This window comes from Osmerus mordax, chromosome 13 (genome assembly GCF_038355195.1).
Source record: "Osmerus mordax isolate fOsmMor3 chromosome 13, fOsmMor3.pri, whole genome shotgun sequence".
Taxonomy (NCBI): Eukaryota; Metazoa; Chordata; class Actinopteri; order Osmeriformes; family Osmeridae; genus Osmerus; species Osmerus mordax.
This window is the reverse complement of record NC_090062.1, coordinates 2,007,065-2,029,217: the sequence shown is the minus strand read 5'-3', so window position 1 is coordinate 2,029,217 and position 22,153 is coordinate 2,007,065. Positions and strand designations below refer to the sequence as shown.

Below are 22,153 nucleotides of genomic sequence, written 5' to 3'. Positions count from 1 at the left end.
GGCTGACACCTGGTTATAAACACAGGAAGGATTCCAAAGTCCCAATCAGATTTCTGTAGAAAAAAACGAAGACACAACTGCAACTGAATAACCAAGGCAGACACGATGACTTCCAGTAAAATCGAAATCCCTGGTGAAGTGAAGACCGATGCCGCTGCGCTCATGGCATCTCTCCAACTCATGCCTTCGCCGGTGCCTAACCCGGAGATCAAGTACACCAAGGTCAGTTGGACAACTTACATTTTACCTGTGGGACAAAGTGTGTTGAATGTAGCCTACCATTCTGTTGGATTTTAGATGCCGGACCAAAGTAGGCTAGTCCTGTAGTTTTGTTATGTCGATAGCGCGGAATTTAAATAGTCTATTTGGGTAGAGCCGTGTTGCACAGGTGATCCTTTCTGATCCTGGTAGGCTACTTACCATAATATCATAATTTATCGTTTCTTTCTTCCTAAAACCTGGTTCCACGAATGACTTAATTTCAGTTAAGTGCATTTTTCCATAAACGTCATTATTACTGACTTGCAACATATAGTTTTAGCCTTTGAATAAACGTATCAAACGTTGACTAGTGGACTAAAGTGACATCAATTGTGTCACCTTGATAACTACGCGCTTCAGTAGCAATTCCGTCTGATTTCATTTGATGTAGCTTAATATTCGCCGAGCTAAAGTTTTTATGTAGACTTCTTATAACTTACTTGAATGCAAATAATGGCATTAGGCTGCAATTAAAACTATTTATACTATAGAAATGTAGCCTAGGCAATTAGACCATCAAGTGACGGCACTAGGTCATTCTTTTTTTCAGAAGCGCCAATAAAATTATGTTATTGCGTAATAGACTGTTTGACTGTACAGACTAGATCCTTATTCTGGAACGATAACAATTTTAATTTCTCATAATTTACTAGAATTATTAGCCTGACAAACATTACCTTGAACCATAGGTTTGCTGCTGTGACAAATAGGCCTACCCCAAATAACATATTGAAAATAATCATGGTTATTTCAAATGACGTGCTATCAATGGAGTGACTTTACTAGTCAAAATAGTATTTTCTTGTTTCACCAATTCCGTTCAACCCTAACTTTAAATTATTCTCATACGGGGCCTGTTTACAGTAATTGCATTTATTTGGTTTCTATGAGTGACTTAAACTCAGGGGGTACTTTAACACTGGTTAGAACATTAATTTAAAAAGGCTGAAGAGAAAAAAAGAAATTGCTGTTCCAAATTGTATATTCCAACGGTTCACAAAACGATTCATCTGGATGCGAGTAAGGGTTTCAAAGCCTTGACATTTTTACATTTGCGTATGCAAATTAACATGAAACACGAACCGTTTGGTCTATTTCGGTCATTGTCCGTGTGTTAATTGACCTATTTCGCTTTTGGTAGATTTTATTCTATGAATTTAAATGCTTTTTATATTATATATTGCAACTGGAATTATATTAAGTAGGACTAGTGACTCTTATGGTGTCTTCTGATCTGGCTATATCATTCGGGATTGTAAAGAGTAATTGTCAACACAAACATTATTTTATTAGTTGTTAGTAATTCAATGGTTTTATTGCTGCAAAGGTGAAAAGATAAAAAGACATAGCTCAATCACAGAACAGTATGCAAGTTCATTGTTGTAATCGCTGTGTATAGGTACACCTCCATGTTCTGACAAAGTGCAAAGGCCACTTTGTCCAGGTATTGTTTCATAGCTGTAAAGCATACTTGCCAGAGAGCAGAGCATTTCCTCTGTCTGCTTTATGTGCTAACTCATGAGTGATCCCTTAACCTTCCTCTATGCTGTAGTTAGTACCATTTAAAAGAATGCACGAGCACGAAGGATGGGCTATATAGGAGGAATATTTCGTGAGCACAGGACTTGGCGAATTAACCCCCAGGAATTTGGATCATCCAGTCCTTGACGGTTTAGTGGACATAGGGGGTAGGAGGGCCCTGATTTATGGGCACCCCTGACGCAGGCTCTCCTCACACCCTGTTCCCGTTCTCTCCACCCCAATGCCTGCTAGGGGAAGGGGGAGCAGCTCAGTCCTTGACTAGACCTAAGAGGAGAGCTGGCCAGCAGGACAGGGGATGAGTGTTTACTTACACCTCCACACTCTCCTCCAGGTCTTCTGTGGTTGTGTGTCCTTTCGTGTCAAACCCCACTGTGGTCAATGTGGTAAAAAATGAACATGGCTTTGACCAAGCTGCTTACACAATATATGTCTGAGGTCTTCGAGTTGTGTCCTTCAATTTTGTTCCTTGCGTGTAGACTTTAGCACTGATATACAACAAGTATGACATAATTGTACTTTAACTTACACTTTTACTGTTAAATATCCAAAGATAACTGATCAGGTAGCTTGATGTAATTCCCATGACTGTGCATCTAAAGAAAGTTATGTACTTATTCACAAAACAGAATCACAATGCAGTTTTGACTGCAACACAAAGGTTAGCTGCAGTGTATTCTGCACTGAAGATATCCCTACAGATATGGTAAACGATCATTACCTAGCAGGTTTATCACTCCACATGTTTTGCACTTCGATGCCAGAGAGGTGTTATCACCCTGCACGATTGCCCCTTGTCCCTTTCACCGAGGCATGAACTGTTCACCGTCAAAGAGACCTTTGTGTGGAAGTGTCAGTTAAGCTATCGTCCTCGCCGCGTGTGTCTACAAGGGACAGTGCAGATCAGGGGGACTTTGTTGAATCTGCTCAGGTCTCCCTGTGCTTTGTTATTGAAAATGCCACACTTTTCACACCCCAGTCCCTCAGTTACTACTGCCTTAAAAGAGAAGGTTCCCCTAGGTGCTCTGTCTACCCTACCCCCACCATGCTAAGCAGAGGCTGGGGACCAGCTGGGCAGACTATAAGCCTATATGAAAACACAGTGTTTGAATGGACACAGGAGAGCAGAGTGAGACTGAGCACTACGTTTGTGAGGTAGTGAACGGGCCTGGTAGGACCACAGAGGAAGCCATAAATTAGCCTACCCTGATGGGTATTTATTGATGTTTTTCACTTTTTTCAAAGAGAGAGAGAGAGAGAGAGAGAGAGAGAGAGAGAGAGAGAGAGGCTTTGTGTTGTTTGGTTAATTAGTGTAGACAGAGACAGCATTTTTATGGTTTTAGTGAGTGATTTTTTTTACTTCTCTCAATGATTGTGCATTTATAAAAAAAGATACTTTAAGGAATATGTCTTTTGAGATTGGAAAAAAATAAATATCAGAGCACATTCTTTTAGAGTATTGTAAAACTTTGTCATCAAACAGTAACATGTATATTAATGTTTATGGTATTAATCGGAGTTCAAATTGTGTTTACTGTTAGGTAAAAAAATAAAATAATTGTGGTTACTGAAGTAAACTGTACTTTCATAACGGCAGCAAACTCTAGTTAATGGTAAACTGAAATGAAACCTGGCTAAATATTCAACCACATAACAGTGCTAATCTGACATCTACACATTAACATAGCAACATAACATCTGCCATAAGTGTCTAGTTCCCCTCCTGTTGATGAGTTGAGTTTTCTATGTTTATTGGCATTACTGCACTTCAGCTACAGGAGCTTGTCTAGAGGGAAATGCCTGTTGAAGTCAAGGGGCGTTTTGTAAACGAATCTATGAGGAGACGTCCAGTCAGTGAGGATGAATGAAAGAGGGCCCCATCAATCTGTCACTGATTGAGATAGTACAGATGGAGGCTGGGGGCTCCCCAATGCTAGGTGCTGTCCAGCAGGATGTAAATTATAGCCCTGCCTCACTGTGTGGGTCAGTGGCCCTGTCTTGCCAGAGCCTGACCTGCAGCTCTGGAGTTTTTCACTTCAAAACCTCCATCTTACTGCGATCAAGATCAAACAGAACCCAAGGTAGGGGATACTGTGAGAGTCCATGATTTATCACGACGAGCACAGCGAGCATTCTTTTTCTCTTTTTTCTTCTTGCTCTCCTCTCTTCTTCCTCTTTCTCCCTCTGTCTCTCACTCACACGTTCACCCTGCTTCTATCACACATGGTCACCGAAACACAGTAAAACACACTCCACACCCCTTGATTGTGACAAGGCAAGCCGGCACTGCCATGAATATGTCTGTTGGTGTGAAACGGCTGTTTGTGCAGCGAGTGTAAATTATGGAGTGAACCGAGGAGTCAACATCATGTCCCGTGTCTCTTAATCACTGTTTAAGGATGTCTGGTGACAGGGAGGTTATCCCATTAACTTCTTTACCTTAAGACTTCAGTCCATTTGACAAGGAACGTGTAAATCCTTATGGTGTCATTGTGAGAAACTGTTGGCTGCATAAATCCATTTAGAAAAGCTCTGTTCCCCGGGGAGCCTTGTGGAGCTGTACCAGGCGTTGACTCTCATACTCACAGGCCTTGCTTTTCTTTACCACAGCTGGACCACTATTACATGGAGCTTTTACCCAATAAATAACATATTTCTTCCACTGGACAAAAATGCAATTCAATGATACAATTATGTAAAACTTAAAAAAATGTGATTAACTTAAAAAAGTGTGACTAAAATCAATTTATCAAAATCTTGATGAAAATATATTAGTGTGACTATTGTAAGTAAATACGTTTGTTGACGTCATCATTAAAACATTTATGTTCGATAACAGTATGTTTGATAATTTGTTTTGTTAATTTGCAATGCAAATAATAATAATCTTTCTGCTTGTTGTCCTCACCAATAATAACTTAAATGTAAATAGCGCCTTCCAAGAGACCCAAGAATGATTGACACATAGTAAGGCAAAATGTGCAGTTGGAACCATTGAACCGCTTGAAAAAAAAATCTGTTATTTTCAACCAAACACTCACGGAAATGTTGTTTCTCATGTCATGTTGGAGTGAGGGGGACTGGCTGCCCTCTCAGCACTTGCCCACACACAGACGAGACAAAGACGTTTGCCAGTCTGTGACAGCAAGGTCGCCCTCGCCAAACCCGAGAGCGCAGGGTGGCATTGTCTCTGGGTGTGTGAATGGAGAACATGAAGGGTGTGTGGTGTCTGACATGTGGAGAGAAGTGGGGGAAAAACACCAGCTGGTCTCCAGTTTCACATGCTCTCCACTCGCTTGTAACAGTAGTAATTATAAATGTTCTGAAACGGATCCAGAACACAGAGGAAATAGAGGTCCTGTGATAGAAAGGGATATGAAACTTCCTGTGCAGACAAGGGATGCAGGTGCCCAGTAAGGATCCGTCTGGCTAAGGAATCTTGGCCTGTTGTGTATAAACACATACAGTATATGTTGCCCCCCCCCCCTTTCAGAAAATCAACGAGAAATGAGTGCCATTAAATATTCCTGAAGCGTGTGAGCCATGAGAAGACGCTAGCGGCCAAACAGATGTTTAGCTGGCTGCTGTGAGTACTTTGGCATCCCTGCCCTCCCTCGCTCCCCAGTGCCTTTCTGTGCAGCCTCCTGAGAGAGCACAGGGGCAGATGAGAAATGGATCAGCAGGACTGTTAGTCCCATTCAGTTAACTAACTAAAGGAACATTTCTCAGTGTCTGCGGATCGCCCCTGTGTTCCTTCTATTCCCATATGTTCATGCAGCCTTCTACAAGAAACAACCACTCTATCCTTCCTTCAAAAGATATGTAGACTATGTCAGTATTGACATAGCTGTCATATGAGTCAGGCTTTGACACACATGTAAAACGATGCGGTGTGACCTGGAACTTAGAGCATGTATCTCATCATCAGCCTCAAACACACACAGCTCCATCCCATCATTTTATCAGCCAAATAGACAAGTTCTGTCAGCAGCACAGTGAGATTGACAGCTTTAACAGAAAAACATGGGGGTTGCTAAATGTTTTCAGCTGTTCTGTGGCCTATGCATAAAGTGTTGACCTATCTGCAGACTGTCCAGTTCCCATCCGCGCCAGCTCTCCTCACTGGAGCAGGATCAGATGTCTGTGCTGCACCGGCAGCTTGCTCCCTGCCAGCTCTCCCTGTCTAATACCAAAATGGCCCGTGTGTTTACCAAATAATGAGAGACCAGACAGCTGTAAGCATTCCCTTGTAAACAGCAATCGATTGGTTTCCTTCACTGCAAAAGTTCCTATGGATGTTTTAAGCTCTGGTGCCATGGTAAGTGGGTTAGAAGACATCCCACAGCATTTTTATGTTACTTTATTGACTTTATTGGGTGTTGGGGCTGTTATACTAAGCGTATAAATATGGTAATATTGATATAGATACAAACAACCAAATGAAACCAGCAGAAATGGTGAATGCAATGAAATGGTGAATGCAAGGATACTACTCAGAATTTGGAGAAAAAAAACAACGCTTTATTATTTTAAAAAAAACTGCCCTTTTGTACTTTTGTTTTCACCCAAGTGCTCCCCCTCCCATCTCAGTCCATTTGCTAAATGAATCTAAAAAAGCAATTTTAAGAAACCTTGAGAGTTGATTTACTGCTTTTCCTTGTCGTCTTAATCAAGTCTCTCAATGGGACCAGACAAAAGTCTAACAGCCCCTGGAGTACAGAGAGGGCTCAGCCAAACACCGGCTGATGCTTGTCCTTTTCTGGCCATGATTTAGATGGTGGCATGGACCACTGTTCCCCCCGCTTTATCCCCTCTCTCTCTGCGCTGCCTTGTGTGAGGGGTTATGCCTTGCATAAAGCTACCCATGGACTGCATTCTTACTCAGACGGTTGGGGCTGTCAGGGGGCTCCCCTGATTTAGGGTGTTCCACTACAGTGGCCCCTATAAATTTAAAAACTAATTCCGTGCTCTGTAGGGCTTTCTGTTTTTGTAGCAGGCCCTAGGCTCCTCGTCGTCACTGACACTTTTATGAAGTACCCTTAATGAGAGTCAGATTAAAGGTGGCCTCGGATGGAAGGCGCCTGAGAACACTGGGCTTGGATGCTCTGGGTGAGAGAGAGAGAGAGAGAGAGAGAGAGAGAGAGAGAGAGAGAGAGAGAGAGAGAGAGAGAGAGAGAGAGAGAGAGAGAGAGAGAGAGAGAGAGAGAGAGAGAGTAAGATAAAGTAAGAGAAAGGACTGTGGCAGTGGTGTGGAGGAGGAGAGAAAGGGACAGGCTAATGCAGATGAATAGGAGAGCAATATGAGTCAGTATGAAATGGCCTGAGACAGTACAGGTACAGACAGTACAGGCACAGACAGAGATAGTACAGGAACAGACAGTACAGGTACAGACAGAGACAGTACAGGCACAGACAGAGACAGAGACAGAGACAGTACAGGAACAGGCACAGACAGAGACAGTACAGGCACAGACAGAGACAGTACAGACACAGACAGAGACAGTACAGGCACAGACAGAGACAGTACAGGTACAGACAGAGACAGTACAGGCACAGACATTACAGGTACAGACAGAGACAGTACAGGCACAGACAGAGACAGTACAGGTACAGACAGAGACAGTACAGGCACAGACAGAGACAGTACAGGTATAGACAGAGACAGTATATGTACAGACAGTACAGGCACAGACAGAGACAGTACAGGCACAGACAGTACAGGCACAGACAGAGACCATACAGGCACAGACAGAGACAGTACAGGTACAGGTACAGGTACAGGCACAGGCACAGGCACAGGCACAGACAGAGACAGTACAGGTACAGGCACAGACAGTTCAGGTACAGACAGAGACAGTACAGGCACAGACAGAGACAGTACAGGCACAGACAGTACAGGTACAGACAGAGACAGTACAGGCACAGACAGAGACAGTACAGGTACAGACATAGACAGTACAGGCACAGACAGTAAAGGTACAGACAGAGACAGTACAGGCACAGACAGAGACAGTACAGGCACAGACAGTACAGGTGCAGACAGAGACAGTACAGGCACAGACAGAGACAGTACAGGTACAGACAGTACAGGTGCAGACAGAGACAGTACAGGCACAGACAGAGACAGTACAGGTACAGACAGAGACAGTACAGGCACAGACAGTAAAGGTACAGACAGAGACAGTACAGGTACAGACAGAGACAGTACAGGTACAGACAGATACCAAATCCCTAAAACACTCAAACATGAGTTATTCATATGAGAGGCTCTTCTTGTAAAGCAGCCAACTTGTGGGAGTGGGGAAGGGAGGGCAGGGGCGCTGATGTCTGGGTGCTGAGACTCGGAACGGTTTCCAATCGTGCCAACATTTTATACCTGCCCTTAAGTAAACACTTCTCACAGTTTACAGCCAATTAAATTGTACTTAGGTCTCTGAGTTTACGTAGGTAAACATGTTGGAGAGTTAGGGCTTAGGGCAGCGGGACACTTGAACCCTGCTTTCAGGTTTGCTCTCTGTGTGTCTTCCCCCCTCACAAGGAAAAGGGTGGTAAGAGCAAATGTATATACAGAGGGATTCAAGCCAGCAGATGTTTTCTTAACACCCCATCGATCGTACCGACCGACAGCCTTTAGAGGTCGGTACGAGGCCTTTAGTCTGAGAGGTCAGTAGGATGGATCCAAACACGTCAATAAGCTAATAGAACAGAAACATCTTTTATTTACGTAAGTCGTGCCTTAGTCATAAGTCATGTAAGTACTATCAAATCACACCTTGCGTTTTGGTCCGTTTGCAAGACGCGTTTTAAACATCTGTTGGTGACTTCAGTAACAGACATGCTCATCCACTCCTCGAGATGAATCCCACTTTTGTTATTTTAAGTAAACATTTATTTTTCTTTTGGTCTTTATCGAGCTTGAAAACGCTGAGTTTGGAATCCCATGCGGTTGTATAACGGACGGCTTGCTTTAACGCATCACAGAAACCAAGTGCGGCACGTGTTTTATGATCTCGTAAACGAGCAGCGATGTTGTGAAACGTGTGTCTGTGTGTGAGGGAAGGAGGGAGGAGTGTGTGTTGTCTGATAGGGATTTATCTACCCCCACCCCTTTGTCTGGATGTTGGAGCACTCCCATGAGAGCAATACTGGGCAGACTGGAATCCCTGTCCAGATTTCCCCTTTTTCCATGTTACAGAAGATGTAAGAGTCTCTAGATGGAGGCTCCACTCTCAGACAACTGTTGGCCCTTAATCTTGTTTTAGCATGTATCATCACTGGCCATTATTAGATAGTTGACTGATTAGTCCATTTAAATAAACAAAATACCATAGACTTTAGAAATGCATTATTTTAGACTTGAAGGCTATTCACTAGACTCATGATTTAATTCTCTTCCAGGGGCCCCAGTGCCTCCCCTACAGTAGGTGTGAGAGCAGCTTAATGTGCCGTGTAGAGACAGCGCCAGTGTTTTGCTGTTAGATATCCCCACCACGGGCCTCCCGGTCTGTTTACTGAGAGTTCTATCTTCCTCCCTACAGCTCTTCATCAACAACGAATGGCAGGACTCTGTGAGTGGGAAGGTCTTCCCTGTCTACAACCCAGCCAATGGCGAACAGATCTGTGAGGTCCAGGAAGCTGAGAAGGTAAAATACTATTTTCCATTTCTGTTTTCTGCATTCCCCATTCCTTTCTTCTCCACCCCACCCACCCCCACCCCCACCCCCCCCCCCCAAAAAAAGAAAAAAAAGAAAACAGGGTTATTTTACCCACTTGGGTCTTAGAAAAGATGTTTGTTAGTTAGGGCTGCTCTTGGGTTTTCCCACACATGTTTCCTACCACCTATGCCCTGGCATCCTCCCAGTCATTCGTTGTCCATGTGTGTGAGGTGTCTGTGTGTCCGACAAAATAGAAAATCAAACGGGGCAGAGTTTAGTCTAATGTGGTTTGGTGCGCTAGCTGTTTCTCCTCTTCTCTTTCACTTAATCTGCACCTCTGAGTGGAATAACCGATGCAGAGAAAAATCCTTGAAGCTCCTTATTATAGATTGGTAGAGAATCCTCTAGAACTGGCCTATTATCATTAGTCTCAGTTGCGGTGGAGAAAGACTTCTTTACAGACCAAGGTTGTGTCCTTAACAGGGTTTTGTTTCGCCTCATTCTCACCCTTCCATCCCCCTCCTGTCTCACCTCCTCCTCTCCTCTTCATCGCAGGCTGATGTTGACAAGGCGGTGCAGGCAGCCAGGCTAGCCTTCTCCCTAGGCTCAGTGTGGAGGAAGATGGATGCCTCTGAGAGGGGCAGACTGCTGTCCAAACTGGCCGACCTTGTGGAAAGAGACAGCGCCTACCTCGCAGTGAGTGAATAGACTGATACAGAATCTTTGCAGCATGGTGATGTCTCAATGTCAAGCTTTCCTTTTAATGCAGTTCAGAATAGAAAGACATGCAACAGATAGGATTAGGATACTATGTAGAACCCTCTGTATAACTCTCTGTATGTATAACTCTCTCTCTCTCCCCCTCTCTCCCCATCCCTCTCCCTCTCCTCTCCAGACTGTAGAGTCCATGGACAGTGGGAAGCCCTTTCTGCCCACCCTGTTTGTGGACCTCCAGGGGACCATGAAGACGCTTAGATACTTTGCTGGATACGCGGACAAGATCCACGGCACCACCATTCCAATGGGTATGATCCGCTCAGCCTTCTTCCAGAGCTGCAATGAATGTGACATTCATAGAATATTCACACATACAATTAGTGCTGTCCCTCAGAAGGAGGCAGAAAGAGGTTAGGATGGTAGCTAGGTGGGGTTAACTCGCAGCAGAAGCAGAGACAGTTGGAGGAGACATGCAAATTGAGGAACAGGCTGGTCTCTGGGGTCCCGGGTCCAGGGGAGATGAGTCCTGGGCAGGCTGGGAGTGCTGGGAGGGCAAACAAGTCTGGCCAGTTATAAATCTGAAGACTAATATCCACCCTCCTGTTGAGACTGCCATCAGTGGTCCAGAGACAGGCCAGGGATGGGGGGATAGGTGTGTTTAAAGAAGGTTGGGGAGAAGCACTGACTGTTCAGGCTAATTTAGCCATTTGAAAGAATGCTACAGGGAGCTTAGAACATCAGATCCCCTTGATCTGATGTCACCGAATAACCATTAGTTGAGTGAGGGATGGCTAGGGCTAGGGTAGGGATGGAGCTCGATCTGGGCAAGGGCTGGGGCTGGGGCTGAGGCTGGGGCTGAGGCTGGGGCTGCTTGAAGGATGGCTGGGACATGGACCCACCTGAGAGCCAGATGGGGTCTGCTGCAGGCCTGGCATAGGGAGTCCATATAAGTCATCCACACTGTGTTAACTCACAGTGTGGGGTGAGAGGGGGGGGGGCACAGAAAGAATCACAGAGAGCTTTTCAAGAAACTGCTTGGACAGAAAGTAAGCCAAAGGGATGTCTGGTATCGTGAGACCAGCTCTGTTGTCCCTCTGTAATTCCCTTCTTGTGTTTCTAAGTCAAACCACTGCGTCTCTCAGATTTTGGCTTAAGCTTCGTTCCAATCCATAGTAGTATTACAGAGCAAACAAACAGAGCTGGTTCATGTGTCCTGGTTGGGGTGGAGTCTTCAACCATGTTCTTATCGGGCCACCAGGGAAGTTGAAGAACACAGTGGCCTCCCCCTCCGACCTATTCATTCTCTTTTTCCGTGGCACTGTTTCATCAGCTGAGGCCTTTAGCCGTCCTGTTCTCATGGACATCACAGAACTCCGCTGTAACAAATACAACAGCTCGGTTTTCTAGCCACTAAAATATCGATTGTTTTTACTACCGTTGTGGAGAACAGATAAACATGGCACACCCTCAGCAAGTATCTCCTTTTACTCTAGTAATGCTGGAGGAATGAGACAGGCCTTCCAGCTCAACAGCAACAGCTCACTCTGACTCCAGACTCACACACTCAAGCATGACACACAAATGAACACACACACACACATACATCTTCAATGCACTGTTATCATGTGTTGGTCTGTGAGGGATAACCTTTTGCAGTTTTTAACATCGTCAATGACATCCTCAGAAATGATTTGTCATGCATCTTCATGTTCCTCTGACCCAACCAACATGATGAATGGCGAGGGATGATGTATGACTCATGGTGATTACACGTCTTTGTGTTCCTTTCCGCCGCAGATGGAGATTATCTCTCCTTCACTAGACACGAACCAATCGGAGTGTGCGGACAGATCATCCCTGTGAGTGTGACTGTTTGTTTTTCTGTCCAGATCAGACTTCTCAGGGGACATATAAAGAAGCCTCCCTTCCACATCTGCCCTGCCTCCCACCCAGAGAGGTGAAGGAAGTGTGTGGGAGGTGGAGGGTGGTGGTGGGGATGGTGGGGTTATGCTGAGCCATGGATGGACGAAACACAGAGGGTTGGGTGCATGTAGTTGTCTTGAAGGAGGTTTGGTGGATTAGACACACACACACACACACATTGTGCAGGTTCCTGGAACTCTCTGACGTGCTTATCAGTCAGTGTATATTTGGGTAAATCCACTGGCAGACCCACTGAGAGTGGAGGAGAGAGGAAGTAAGGAATGGAGAGAGAAAAGAGAGAGAGGAGTGGGGGCGGGTTAAAGTGAATGAAAGGGGAGTGAAGGACAAAGGAAAGAGCAGGCCAGGAGTAGAGTGAGAGACAGAAAGGGGGGGGGGGGGGGAGGGGAGAAAGAACGAAAGAGAGAGAGAGATGAACTGTAATACTCTGAAACTGAACCACAGCGCCAAATAAGCATAAAACAGACAACAAAAGCATTCATTAGGATTCTTGTAGCTCAGGACAAATGCACCAGAGAGAGTAGATAGGACTCCTGAGAGAGCAGAGAGAGAGAGAGAGAGAGAGAGAGAGAGAGAGAGAGAGAGAGAGAGAGAGAGAGAGAGAGAGAGAGAGAGAGAGAGAGAGAGAGAGAGAGAGAGAGAGGAGAGAGAGAGAGAGAGAGAGAGAGAGAGAGAGAGAGAGAGAGAGAGAGAGAGAGAGAGAGAGAGAGAGAGAGAGAGAGAGAGAGAGAGAAAGAGAGAGAGAGAGAGAGAGAGAGAGAGAGAGAGAGACAGGATCAGATTGTGTGTAAAATGCTGAGGAGGCGTGTGGGTCTGCGTTTAAGTCCCTCTCTAGTCCGTTACAGAGTAAAAACAACACAAGCCTTTGTAGTGTAATACGGTACCGAGCATTTCACGTGTTGCAATCCCCATGTCTGCTCAGGCTATGGTGGAAGACCAAAAAAATAGAACATGGATCAGACGTCTTGAGATCCTCTCTACACAGGGAAGTGAAAGTATGAGTGACTAATGGTGATGAGTTATTGAGTGTTAGAGAGTGAGTTAGGGAGTAGTGAACGCCCAGTATTTCAGCTGTGTGATGTGTGTGTGTGTGTGTGTGTGTGTGTGTGTGTGTAGTGGAACTTCCCCCTGATGATGACAGCCTGGAAGCTGGGCCCTGCGCTGGCTTGTGGGAACACTGTGGTCATCAAGCCAGCCGAACAGACCCCACTGACCTGCCTCTACCTAGGAGCCCTCATCAAGGAGGTGAGGCCCAACACTGAAGAACAATACAGTACAGAAACAGAACATGCATTTCAGACTTTTTTCAGTCTAGTTAATTAGTTTATGGTACAGTACAGTAGTATCATGATACATAGTATCATCATAGTACGGTATTATCAACGTACAGTTAGTACAGTTAGTATAATATTGTCATACAGTACAGTACAGTGTAGGATAGTTAAGTACAATAAAGTACCATCAAAGTACTGCATTATCAAAGTACAGTTAGCACAGCAAAGTACAGTATTGTTTTAGTTAAGTAAAGTATAGTACAACCCAGTACAATATAATCATAGACAGTACAGTACAGGACAGTACAGTATCATTAGAGTACAGTACAGTACAGTAAATTACAATACAGTATCTTTGACATTCATCTGTCAGTCGGTGAGAGTTTAGAGAACACCTCGGTCGTCTTCCCCTTTTCCCTCCTCTGCTCTATATTCCTGCTCACTCTCCCCCATCTCTCCTCTCTGAAGTTCTGTCCATTCTCTGGTGTGCTGCTGGTAGGGTTGGGCTGGGTCCGGATTCCCCCCACACTGCCTGTGGGTTTTGCTTGGCTCTGCTGTCCTCTCTCCTCTAAAGCTTGTTTCCTCTCATATTGTTTTGACAGGCTGGGTTTCCACCGGGAGTCGTCAATATTTTGCCAGGATTCGGGCCAATGGCAGGAGCTGCGATGGCTTCACACATGGGCATAGACAAAGTGGCTTTCACAGGATCAACTGAGGTAATTTTCACAACAAAAGTGATTGACAGGTAATCCACCCTCCAGTCGGTCATGTCTCTTTGTTGTCCGTCTACCACAGTGACACGGTGACCAACATGTGCAGTGCATACGAGAGGCCTGTGTAATTTCGGGAACGTTGTGTGCCTGTATTGAAGTCTAGATGACTAGCAAATGGGGTCTTATATGAGCTGCTTGCCCTGTCATTAGTCTTCCCAACAGGGGGTTCAGAGGTGATTTGCCTGCTGTAAGCTTCACCATACTCACACGCGCACGCACGCATGCACACACACACACGATGCACTTTGGCCAGCTTCATCAACCTCCCTATCTCTGTTCCATCTCGTGCCATTATGGGCCACCTCATGCACTCCCATGCAAGGGGTCTTTTCCCTCTGTTAGAACTTCTCAGCCTTCTCTCAGAAGTTTATAAGTGTCCAGCTGCTCTAATGAGTAGCTCTACGGAACCTTCCAGACTACAGATACAGTAGAGCTGTATATCCGGACAGGAGTAGCCCTTTCACACAGAGAGTTAATAGAACAGCAGTCTCCCAGAACATTAGCCGTCACAGACTTGGACTTGCTGTCGGGGGAAGCACATTCCACTGAATCGGACCATCAGCCGGAATGACGACAGATTCCATTTATTTCGATCGTTTTTATAAACATCTGTTAATTCCATGTTCCTTTAGCAGGAGCTTAGACTGTAAAAGTAACCCTGCTAAATCTAAATCCGGCCACGTGTATATCTCCCATGTAGCTGTCATAAATGAAACGAGGTCTTTGTAGTGTTGAGAGTATCCCTGTTGAGAGTGTCTCTGCTCTGCCTCCGTGGGGAGAGAGAGTAGCCTCCGACCCAACAAACAGAGACGCTGTAACCAAAGCAAACACCCAAATATGTAACTGAAAATGCTAGTTGTAATCAGTTACATTTGACATACAATAACACGTGCTGGGATGTCTTACATGTCAGAATTGTTCAACTGTTGCTGATGAGAGAGATATTGAGGGGGATCAAGCTAATGACTTGAGGAAGTCCTGAAGAAATGGAAGAAATCTTGGAAGGAGCAAGTCAGTGAAGGATCCCCTCCTCCAGAGACGGTTGGGGATGCAGAGGTGCAGACCACAGGCTCAATAGAATTATGCAGTAAAATTTGAAATAAAAGTAAAAATGCAAGTGAATGGATGGTGAAACAGATATTCAGAGATTGTAATTAGTAGAGCATTTGCAGTGCTCAACATTGGTATTTGTCAGTCTGGGCAGTGGTCAGCTACTGGACTGGACAAGTCTACGTTGTACCTACATCTAGGTACACGAGACAGTAGCTGCAGCTGCAGCCGGTTGCAGTCGGCTGACTTGAAGCAATGAATTCTGGTTAGACTTTTGGTCCGACTTGAGAGGCACCGAGGCTAGGTCACTGTGACGTATCCATAAAAGTACCGTGAGATTGATTCGAGAACAACCGTCTGTGCAGCCGAGCACATTTTCTCAAGAGCAACTGCACGGGTTCCAATGACGACACAGCTATTTCATGATTGGCCAGACTCACACACGACAACTTTGAGGCATGTTTTGTATTTATTCTGACACCTTCAGTTTCGCCAATGCTCAAATCCGGATAAAACAGTTTAATTTGTCTGCCTCCTCACTAACAGAAAGACTAAGTTTAATTGAGATCTGGTTGTATTATCATTCTACAGATTGGAGAAAGAGTTTAAAATAGCCCAATACATAAAATGACAAGTTATAATGCGAAAACAACCATGCAGTTTGTCAGCAATAAAATAAGCAAACAGTGCTTGATCGGCCATGACTGACGTCAACGCAGCAAACCACGAGAAGCTGGAATGTCCGACTTTAAGGAGGGTCCCCTACTGCAAGCGGCAACTCTCGCCGGTCGTTTAATGCAGCCGCAGTCCGTGTCGAACGCACCTAGTATAGGATGTAGATTCAGATGTCGGCAGACAGGTGACCTTGCAGATATCGAAAGCTCAACCCCCCCACACCAGGGGGGGGGGGGAGAAGAATCAGAGAATGTGGAGGAGCAAACCAGTTACAGTAACAGTGAGGTTCCCACCTGTTAAGTGTGAAGTAGTGCAGCAGTTCAGTTGTAAGACTGACAAAAAAAAACACACACACATACTTGTATGCATACCTAAACACATGCACATGACGGTATCAACACACACACACACAAGTACTTTTTTTCCTTGCTCCCTTGTTCTGTCATCAGTGGTTAGAGAACATTTCCTGTAAAAGAGGCACATTTTCATTAACTGCTTTTCTTAGTAGTTTCCTGTGATCTGGAGCCAATTATTGAGCGAGTGAGCTGGAGAGAATGTAGATACACAGACAGTTAGTCACCTTGGTGACAGTCATGTGAGGGGGAAGAGAGTGGGACAGAGGACACAGTATCCCTACAGGGGATACTGGGAGTTTCCGGGGAGACAGGGGAGGGGATGGGGTGGGCAATGGCTTGTTTGCAGGTGGGTGCAGTGCTTGTGGTTTATCCTCATAGTCATTCACACACACACACGCATAACTACGAGTCTTCACTCAGCGGGTCATCCTCGCTGAGTAAACACACGCGAATATGATATTAGTCATCTCTCCTCCAGAGCTTTCCCATCAAAAGCAGGGAAAGCAGAGCTTCAGAGAGAACCAGAGAAGTGGCCAGCCAAGCCTTACACCACTGTCCCCCTCACAGCTGCTCCAGTCTGAAGCAAAGCACTCAGCAGGCTGTGCTGCTCATTTCCTTACACACACTAACATAGCTTGGCTTTATTGGGAGTAGCAGACATTCCTGTGTTAAACATCCTCCGTGAGAAGAAATCAGGGCTTTACGCTTTTCCATCGGACGGGTCGGAGGGGGTGGAGGGGGTGGAGGGGGAAGACACCTCGATCATCTCCCCTCTCAGCTCCTCATGCTGTCTTGTGGAAAACCAAATAGTATGTGTCAGTGACTCCTGGGTGGACAGGGTGATGTGGGCTTGTTTGTTTATGAATGTGATAGCTGCTGGCCGAGTGAGATTCCCAGGACTTCTACTAGGTTTTAAATGATGGCCAAATGAACACTGTGTCCCGTCCCACAACAACACATCAGAACACCACGATCAGACCAGCTGGGAAGTCTCAAATAATACTCGTGAGCAATTGGTTTCCTCAGAAAGCTCACGCCACGCGTTACAAGAGCATTGCGGTTCATACATGTCTCAACCATTGGTCTGCAGGGAGGGATGTGGGAAAAGACTTGTGGAGACCATCTGAATTCACATAATGGGTCGAGCAGTACTTCTGATGAGGGGAAATTGTGAAACAGAGAAGCAGAGCGGGAAAGCTCCTGCTGCTGTTTGATAAACACTCCAGCTCCCCAGGTCCATCCATTAAGGGCCAACACAGGCCTGTTTCCACCAAACAGCAACACTTCTCACAGCTTTCAGGTTACCTCAACCTACCACACTCCCAGGCCGCCACCCACACAACTTGTGGTTGGTTCTTCCTGTCCTTGGCTAAACAAGAGATGATGTTCGGTTGCTGAAGCATCGTTTTACTTTCCTGCAGCCCCCTCCCAAGACTGTAATAGGTATTTCGTATGTGTTTGGTGTGCTCGGGTTTCATGCGTTCCATGTTTGGACCTTGCTAACCAACCTGCGAAACTCTTTTAATGGCCTGATGACACTGCAGGTCTGAGTTTCTGTGAATAAACGCAAGCCTGTTTCCTCTTTGCCAGGTCGGTAAACTGATCCAAGAAGCAGCTGGGAAGAGTAATCTGAAGAGGGTAACACTGGAGCTTGGAGGGAAGAACCCCAACATCATTTTTGCAGACGCCGACTGTAAGTTTTCAGACCCAGTTTTAATGAGTTCCTCCCGTTTACCTGCTCCCCTTATAGGTGGCCTTCCAGACGACACTGGTGTTCCACAAAGACCGCTTGTTTCCCCTCAGAGCTCTTCGGAGTCATATCTGTCTTATATAAGACGGGCCCCTTGTCTCAGCATAGGGGATTGTTTAACGTGGTGTGTCCTATTATCCAACCTTGAGTCTGGGGGAGTCGATGTGTGCAGATGGAGCTCTGCCGGGTTCTCAAGCTTTCCTTCCGCTGAGCTTTGTGGGGCTCTGAAAACCAGTGGATGGATGGGTCTCATGTAAGCTCTAAGTGGCTCACCAAACAGGGGTGCCGGAGCTTTCAAATGCTTTCAGCAGCCGTGAGAGAGGCTCCCAAAGGCCCGTAAATCAGGGGAATGGAACCTGCCCCGGCCGCCTGCCTCAGCCGAGACCCATAAATCACCGGGCTCCGTTAACCCCTCACGCGCCGCTCCAGGGGACCGTCTCTCAGGTGTCAGATATCAGACACGCGGCGAGGGAGAGGAGACAATGCAACGGGGACGGAAAGGCCTATGGCATCGCTTACAGACGAGGGCTTGACTTTATGTCGACCTCATGGGCGGTGGACTTCCTTCATGTTTCCGTCGTTTCAGTTCGATTTTCACTTAACTACCATTGCTGTATGGAGGCCCTTCCAAATCATTTCAAAGGGGGACAATACATATTTTCCCACTTTTGTGTAAGTAAAGAGCTTGCAGACATGAGGACTGAGTCTTCCTCTCCTCTTCCTCCTCCTCTTCCACAGTGGATCTGGCTGTGGAGCAGGCCCACCAGGGGGTGTTCTTCAACGCTGGCCAGTGCTGCACCGCAGGTTCACGCATCTACATCGAGGAGCCAATCTACGACGAGTTTGTCCGTAGGAGTGTGGAGAGGGCCAAGAGGAGGGTGGTGGGAAGCCCCTTCGACCCCACCACAGAGCAGGGTCCACAGGTAAGAGACGACAGGCCGAGGAGGAGTCATTGAGTGCACAGTCAAACTTCAGCTCCTCTGTGTTTCAGTAGTTATCTGTCTTTCAACGTTCTCCTTTCACTTTCTCCATTGCTTCATAACCTCCTCGTTTGGCTGTCCTCCTACTTCATTCCTCAACATCTTAACCCCCTCACTCCCTCTCTACTCCCAATCTGTCCTCCCCCCCCTTCTCCCTCTCCCCATCTCTTTCTCATCCTCGCTCTCCCTCTCTGTTGGTCTCTCTTTCTCTCTCACACGCTCACTCTTTCTCTATATCTCTCTCTCTGTGTATATTTCCCTCTCCCTCTTTCTCATGGCCCTCAGATCAGTAAGGAGCAGCAGAGCCGTGTTCTGGAATTCATCCAGAGCGGCATCAGTGAGGGAGCCAAGCTGGAGTGTGGCGGAAAAGCTCTGGGCCTGAAGGGCTTCTTCATCGAGCCCACTGTCTTCTCCAACGTCCGGGATGACATGGTCATCGCCAGAGAAGAGGTATGCTGAATCACTGTGGTTGATGCACTGATATACTGGAATGACAGTTCCTGTTACTGTAATGATGACGGATGCACTTCCTTGGTTTGCTCACGCTCCTATCTGTTTCTCCACCCACATACCTAGTGCTGTGCCACTTAAAAAGAATGGCACCATGGAATCATTTTGAGCCACTTGTTACCATTTCAACTGTCTTACTTCCTGTTTGCAGATATTTGGGCCAGTCCAACAGCTCATGAAGTTTAAGACTATTGAGGAAGTGATAGAGAGGGCCAACAACTCCGATTATGGTCTCGTAGCGGCTGTGTTCACCAATGACATCAACAAAGCCATGACCATCTCCACAGCCATGCAGGCTGGCACTGTCTGGTAAGATCTTCCCGTTGTAAACTACCATCACCATCATTATCATCAGGACTATCAGTACCATCACCATTAACATCATCATTATCAACATTATCATCATCATCATCGTCACCATCAACATTATCACCATCACCATCATCATAGTCCTTGCAGCCATCTGTGGAAAAGATGTGCCTTATAGTCCACTGTAGTTGCTATTTGATTTATAACTTGGTTTTACTGATACATAACTCTGTTCAGCTCTGGCTTTTTGCTTGTCTTGACAACATCACTGTTGGACATGATCAACGATTACACAAAGCGATGGAACTCCCAGGCTGATGTGTGATGTATGTTCTGTGTATTTTCCAGGATAAACTGTTTCAATGCTCTGAGCACGCAGTGTCCATTTGGAGGATATAAAATGTCTGGCAATGGGCGTGAATTGTAAGTATCCTTCCCTGGTCCTTGTCCCACTTAAAAAGCACGAGTGCAGCCAAGTTAGTATTCATTTGAACTATGTGCTAATATCAGGACTTTGTCAAAGTATCTAGCCTGAACTAGTCTAGATACTGTGAGCTCAACACATCAGAATCAGAATGGGATTTATTCGCCATGAAAGTTTGCACAGACAAGGAATTTTCTTTGGCAGGAAGGTGCATACAATAAACATATAGGGACCTAAAATTTCAATATGTGGACTATCTATACTAAGGGTACATAAACAACGCACCTAACGACCGAGGTTATAGAGCTCCTTAGTGTCGCCTTGACGATAACACTGCTCATGTGTGTTTTGCAGGGGGGAACATGGGCTGATGGAATACTCCGAAGTGAAGACCATTACTATGAAGGTGGTGTCCAAGAACTCCTAAAGCAGCCAGCGGGGTTAGGATGTGGGAGTGAGGAAGTTGACCTTCTCTGAGGCTTACCAGTCACCATCTGCGGTGTCTTTGTAAAACACACTAACCATCCTATAGCCATTTCCATTGGTAACAGGCTGTGAACATGCACTACCAACTTCATCCCCCCACCCCCCAACAACACCACCCTGCCTGTGGCCAGTCTGGTGTTCTCACGTCTCCGTCCAGCTGTGTCCACCTGCCGGGACTCCGCAGGCAGTCTCCCTGTCCACACCAACCCCCCTGACTCCACATCCACCCCCCCCCCCCCCCCCTAACCACACTAAAGCACTCGGAGAGAAGATGGGGAAGGTTTCTCCATGTCTACCACCATCAACCCACTCTCATCCTACTGGAACCCCAGGACTAGGACACTCACAGACTGAAGATCCACACCTCCATCCCTGCCTCTCCCCAGTGTCAGCACTCAGTGTAATGTATTGCGAGGCAGCATGGTTGTGTTGGGCTTTCATCATTGTAAAACCTCAGACTGTATGTATCATGGCTTTGGTCTACCAGGTAGCATTCAAGTACGCATATCAGCTCATTCCAAGACCACTGAAGTTTGTGACCTCAGATAAGTATGGAAGAGTCCATTTAAACTGTCATTTTGAAATTTGATTGTTGATTTCTAATTTTTCACATCATGATTTTATTTGTACTTTTACCACTTAACACTGTATGTCAGCCTTTGACCGATGTAAACCTGAAAACAAAGACGTTTAACCTCTTAAAAGCATTTTACTCATACCTGCTAAAAAGAGGATTAAGTGTATTTTAAACATAATGTAACAATTCCTCATTGATGTCCATTTATGTTCATGTTTATACAATTATATACTATGAAATTATAAGATATAAAAAATTGACCATAGATTTTTTCAGTAAAAACACTTTTGTTTTCTCTAAAACTGGCTCTTGTATGTTTTTAGCAAATTCAAAAGGAAGTAATATAGTGTGATCTATTGCAGCGTCATTTATCAAGTCTCAATTTCCACATTAATGTCCCGGCTATCTTAACTCAGACATTATAGCTTGGATATTTCATGAGGTCATACAATTTACTGTTCCGTTCTGGACAGAGATGAGAGGAGATAGGACAGTTACAGACTGCTTCTCCTTTCCTATTTAACCGTCAACAGGATGAAGGCTATTCTGCCACTGTAATTCTTGGAGGAAAACAAGATGAGTTTACTTGAAGAAGCATCTGGGGAGAGTCTTTTTTAAGTCTGGGGAAAACAGCTAAATCAACAGTTTAATTCAAATGCATTGTAGGCATCCACACAGTGGATGAAATCACTGGTAACATTACAGACTTTTATTTTACTGTATAAATGTAGGTGATTCTATGGATTTCTGAAGACTAATGTATGTTTGTTTCTCGTCACATGAATGTTAGTGCAATCACATACAATCTATTGGGCAGACCTGCCTGGGATCTCTGGGAAAGCCTACATAATGTACTCACTGGACCCACACAAAAGT

The 22,153-nt window shown here is 45.5% G+C and overlaps 1 protein-coding gene across 1 annotated transcript; it reads left to right on the top strand.

Moving 5' to 3' along the window:
• Positions 1-72: 72 nt before the first annotated feature.
• On the top strand, positions 73-21,568 carry aldh1a2 (aldehyde dehydrogenase 1 family, member A2). Its single transcript, XM_067248515.1, has 13 exons — positions 73-222; positions 9,339-9,443; positions 10,011-10,151; positions 10,351-10,480; positions 11,970-12,031; positions 13,230-13,358; positions 13,990-14,103; positions 17,832-17,934; positions 18,730-18,914; positions 19,257-19,421; positions 19,633-19,790; positions 20,139-20,213; positions 20,569-21,568. The coding sequence occupies exons 1-13, from the start codon at positions 106-108 to the stop codon at positions 20,639-20,641; spliced, it is 1,557 nt and encodes a 518-aa protein (XP_067104616.1). The 5' UTR covers positions 73-105; the 3' UTR covers positions 20,642-21,568.
• Positions 21,569-22,153: the final 585 nt, after the last annotated feature.

Coding starts and splice junctions, on each gene's coding strand:
- aldh1a2 (XM_067248515.1), top strand. CDS start 106: ATGACTTCCAGTAAAATCGAAATCCCTGGTGAAGTGAAGACCGATGCC. Junction 12,032..13,229: donor TGTGCGGACAGATCATCCCT/GTGAGTGTGACT, acceptor GTGTGTGTGTAG/TGGAACTTCCCCCTGATGAT. Junction 19,422..19,632: donor TGGTCATCGCCAGAGAAGAG/GTATGCTGAATC, acceptor TCCTGTTTGCAG/ATATTTGGGCCAGTCCAACA.